The sequence below is a fragment of the Manacus vitellinus genome, unplaced genomic scaffold (assembly GCF_001715985.3).
Source record: "Manacus vitellinus isolate BGI_N305 unplaced genomic scaffold, ASM171598v3 scaffold_61_pilon, whole genome shotgun sequence".
NCBI classification, from domain to species: domain Eukaryota; kingdom Metazoa; phylum Chordata; class Aves; order Passeriformes; family Pipridae; genus Manacus; species Manacus vitellinus.
In genome coordinates, this window is record NW_021940696.1 from 1734025 (window position 1) to 1738607 (window position 4583).

The window sequence follows — 4583 nt, forward strand, 5'->3', positions numbered from 1 at the left end:
TCCTTGTTGAAAGGACAAGTCATGAGTTTCCCACATTCTCACCTCTCCAGCCTGTCCAGCTCCCCCTGGATGCCAATCCATCCCCTCCCTGCAGCCCGTGACCACACCACACATCTCGGGGTCACCGGCAAACTTGCTGAGGTGCCTCAGTCCCACTGTGTCCCTGTCACCAGCAGAGATGTTAAACAGCACCATCCCCATGGGTTCTGCTGATGGAATATCACTGGGTGGAGTGAGACAATCATACAGGGCTGGAAGGGTAGAACAGACATCCCAGTGCTGGTGGCAGAGCAGTGGCAGTGCTGCCATGAAATGAGTGTGGGTGGTTTGCAGCCATCCTGGAAGAAAGAGGTGAAGGTGGTTAACAAGTGGACATTGAAGACTTTGAGTTTCTCCTTCCAAGGAGACAATCCATTAGAAAATCCTTGGATATTCATTGAATATGTTTACTGGGAGTAGCACTGACCTTTTGGATGAAGGTGGGAGTCTGTAGCTGGAACATGAACATCCTGTTTCCCCAAGCAAGAGCGAGGTGGTGATGTTTGGGGCTGCAAAAACCTTCCCAGTGGGCAGAGTCCTGGAAGCAGGGGGGGGGAAACAATACAGGGATATGTCTACCTTCCTTAGAGAAAAGGGTTTTACAACACAGCTACAAAGGAGAAAGTGTTTCTGACACTTGATTTCACGACATTATCTGGCAGATTAAACACCGCTGATACTCGTAAACTCATTTCGGGTGGAGATAATTTGAAGTGCAGGGATGAATAAATTGAGGCCGAGCTGCTAGAGAAGATACAAAATCCTGCCCTGAGCTTTCAGTTTAATCACTGGATCACAACGTGCCTGTTGGAAGGTGTTGCTTTTCCGCGCGTGCGGAGATGGGGAGCGAGTTCCTTTTTGGACTCTCCCTCGCGAGGATCGTCCCAAACCAGTTTGTTGTTGAGGTAATGAATGACAGGCTGAAATCATCCAGATGCCCGAAAAACAAATTAGAAAACGTGTTGAGGGCCTGTGGAGCAGCTTTCAGTCCTTATCTGATGGAGCAGCAGCTCATGGCACAAGTGCTTTGCTCTCCGGCGCTCTGGGCCCAGGGTTTTAATTTGCTGTGATTTAACGCTATTTACGGGGAAGGCAGAAGGGAGAGGGAAGCAGGAGGCTGGGAAAGGCCAAGGAGAGCAAATCAGCCTGTCTGATGCAGCCAGGGTGACTCCTGCCCATCAGTCATTTCTGCTCAGTGGAAAGCTTTCCAGAGGGGAATTGTTCAGATAAGGGTTGCCTGATGGGCAGCAGAGCCAGCTCCTGCTTCCCCCCCTCCTCTGAGCCACATCCCTCCTTCCTTTCCCATTAATAATGTGCTGATTCCACTCTTTTTGTGCATTTGTGAGCCATGTTTTGTGCTGCTCTGTGTTCAGAGCCCACAGTCCCATCCGTGCTGGAGGTGGTTGTTGTACATTCCAGCCTGACACAAAACTATCCCTGTGTTTGCACACTCACTGATAGTGTGAGGCATCATGGATCCTTAGGATCATGATCCATAGGATCATGGAATGAGTTGGAAGGGATCTTAAAGCCCATCCAGTTCCACCCTCTGCCATAGGCAGGGACACCTTCCACTAGCCCAGGTTGCTCCAACCTGGCCTTGGACACTCCCAGGGATCCAGGGGCAGCCACAGCTTCTCTGCCCAACCTATGCCAGGGCCTGCCCACCCTCCCAGCCAACAATTCCTTCCCAATATCCCATCTAATCCTACCCTCTTGTAATTTGAAGCCATCATCCCTTGTTCCATCACTAGGTACCCCTGTAAAAATCCCAACACAAGGTTATATCCCTTTGTGTTGGAAAAATGTTGACAAGCTGCAGTTATTTCCCTGAAAGGACCGTTTGCATCCCATGCCTGGTGTTGGCAGAGCTGGGCAGGTAATACCTAAATGGCAGGTAAATCACTGCTCAGAGGTTGCTTTTAGGAGGTGTCCAAGTCGAGGAGTGTTAATCAGGAAGGGCAGGAAACGCAGCACATCAAATGTAAAAATAGCTGCAAGGTGCTTTCTCTGCATTCAGGAGGGTTTTTTTGAATCCTCTGATTAAAGTTCCCCATGAAAATATGCTGGTGGGAGATAAGGATGTTATTTGCAAGCCAAGGGAAGGCTCTATTATGCCTGGGATCAGATTGTGGCTGTGGCAGCGCTTCCCAACACTTCCATGGAGCCTTTGCTGGTGGCCCAGGAGCTGCTGGTGCTGTGTCCTGCCTGTCCCCCCCTCCCAGGGCTCCCCCAGGCCTTGGAGGGCAGGTAGAGCACGTGGAATGGAAAAATGGCCTTGGGCTGGTGGGTGATGGTGTTTCCATGGGGAAACTGGGCTGTCAGAAACGCGGGAAGAGGAGTAAAGATCCCTGTGTCTGTCTCTGAATGAGTCTGTGACCTGTGGTTTGTGGAGGAGGTGGGAGGAGAGTCACCATGGGGTAGTTCAGCATCAAACTCTTACCAGCATTCACAGGCAAAAAACCATTTCCAAAAAATTTTGGCTTGTCTGCTCTGGCATCTCTGACTCTGGAGGGAAATGGTCGTTTGGAGACTCCAGTGAGGACATCCAGTACATTTTATCCACAGTTTGTTTCCCAGGTTCATAGTTCTTAAAAAAACCACTTGAAGGTGTCTCTTAGTGCAGATTCCAGCCCTTCAGTAATTAATCTCTAGTTGTAGTCTTGGAGGAAAACGGATAAAGAAATAGATTCTCTTGTTGTAAATAGAGATGTTTCAGTGTTCAGGCTTCTTGATAAGCACGAGGCTGAAGAGCAGGGAGGGGGAAAACATTAATGTTAATGCTCAAGATGCTGCAATCTGCCTCTAAACAGCATGGAACTTAAAAATTAGGAGGAATTTTATGTGTGTTCATGTTGAATATTGATCCGACGTCGCTTTGCTTCCCTCGTGCAAAGCAGGAGGAAGGAAGTACAAGACATTCTCAGCAGTACTGAGACTTATTTTTCTTTAAGTGCCACTAATGAAAAGTGTGTTTCCCTTCACAGAAGACAATTATTTTGTCGAATTTTCATTCAGGCTCCTTGTTCCCACAATAAGCCTTTATGCTTCTTCCTATTTTGCTCCGTGTTGCTGCTAGGAAACCACTCACCCACCTCCGAGAGGCACAATTAAGTGTCCCTGATACAATATTCTTCCATTATGTGCCAACAGAAAGAAAGGGGACATCAAAAGGAGCCCTAAAAAAAGGTCAAAAGCTGGCAGGAATATTCAGGATGGGGACTTGATGTCTAAGAATCCGCTGGTACCTTGAGTGGCCCATTAATGAGAAGGATTTTATGTCTCTTAACGAGGAGGCTCTAGACCTTAAAGCAGCCTGGTCCCAGCAAGCTCAGGGGTCATAAACAAGGGATTTTCTCTTTGTGCACTTTTTTCTTTCTTGTTTTGTACCCTCTCCCGTGCACAGCTCCAGGTGGATGCACCTTCACTGGGAGAACAATTCCTTAAAGGCTGAAAAGTTGTTCTCTCCACTCTTCTCCACATGACATCCGGGACAGCTGGTTGTGTTGGTTTTGTTCCAATTTGTTGATTTGGTTTTGAGTTTGGTTTTTTTTTCCTTTTTTTTTTTTTTTTATGTTCCTCCTCTCCACCTTTATGAATAAAGGTGTCAAAGTGTATCAACATGAGCATTTAGTTTGAACCAGGAGTATTTTGGGAAGCGAATCTCCCGTGTGTCCCCACCGTGGGACCTTGGGTTGGATCTCCAGCAAACTCAGGTCTAACTCTATATAAACTGGGCTATTTTTGGCAGGCCCCAAGCCTGAGGGAAGTCCAGAACTCTGCTGATTTTCTTCAACCACAACCCCCTGACATTCATCTCAAAGTTATCCTAAAATATATTGGGGAGTGTGCCCCAAATTCCAACGTGGACATCGTCTTCTTGGCACCAGATGTTTTCTGCTGACACTGTTGACAAGGACGTTATTTTCTCAATAGGACTATTGAGACATTATTTTCTCCTATTTATTTATTTCTAGAAAAGGCCCTAAAAGCCCCACCAGCTTTGTTTGAATTTCCAAACTCTTCTCTGAAGAGTTCTGAGTTTGGCTGAGGTGTCTTAGCAAGCCCAAAACTACTCCAAACATTATTCCCCTCGCCAGTCATGACATCCCCGCTGCCGTGTGTCAACGGGAGAGGAAGTCAAATAAATTTTTGAGGCTAAAAATCTCAGTCAGGTGATGATTTCCTACAAACATCAGTCCTGGGGCCGCGCTCGCTCTGTTTTGATGCGGGGTTCTATTTTTGGCTGCACAAAAGGGAAGCAAAGAGCACCAAATGGGTTTTCATCTGCACGTTAATTGTTGGTGTAGCTCAGTTTGGCAGCTGAAGGACTTAATTGCTGTCGAGTTTGTTCCTCCTGCCTGGCTCAGTGTTGTGTCTTCTCCCCCCTCTGCTCCACAGCCTGCAAGTGCAACGGCCACGCGTCCGTCTGCAACACCAACACCGGCAAGTGCTTCTGCACCACCAAGGGCATAAAAGGAGATGAGTGTCAGCTGTGAGTTTGTTTCTTTGTTGTTTGAAATCAGGAAGTCGTGCCGGTCCCA

General features: G+C 47.6%; 1 protein-coding gene across 1 annotated transcript in view; it reads left to right on the plus strand.

Annotated features, from left to right (window-relative positions):
* Window positions 1-4583, plus strand: part of ATRN (attractin) — a gene marked incomplete at its 5' end in the record, with an annotated part of 149321 nt that overhangs the window by 74723 nt on the left and 70015 nt on the right. The window contains one exon of the mRNA XM_029963709.1: window positions 4441-4534. Coding sequence (XP_029819569.1) covers window positions 4441-4534 — 94 coding nt within the window. The remainder of the gene's footprint in view (window positions 1-4440; window positions 4535-4583) is intronic.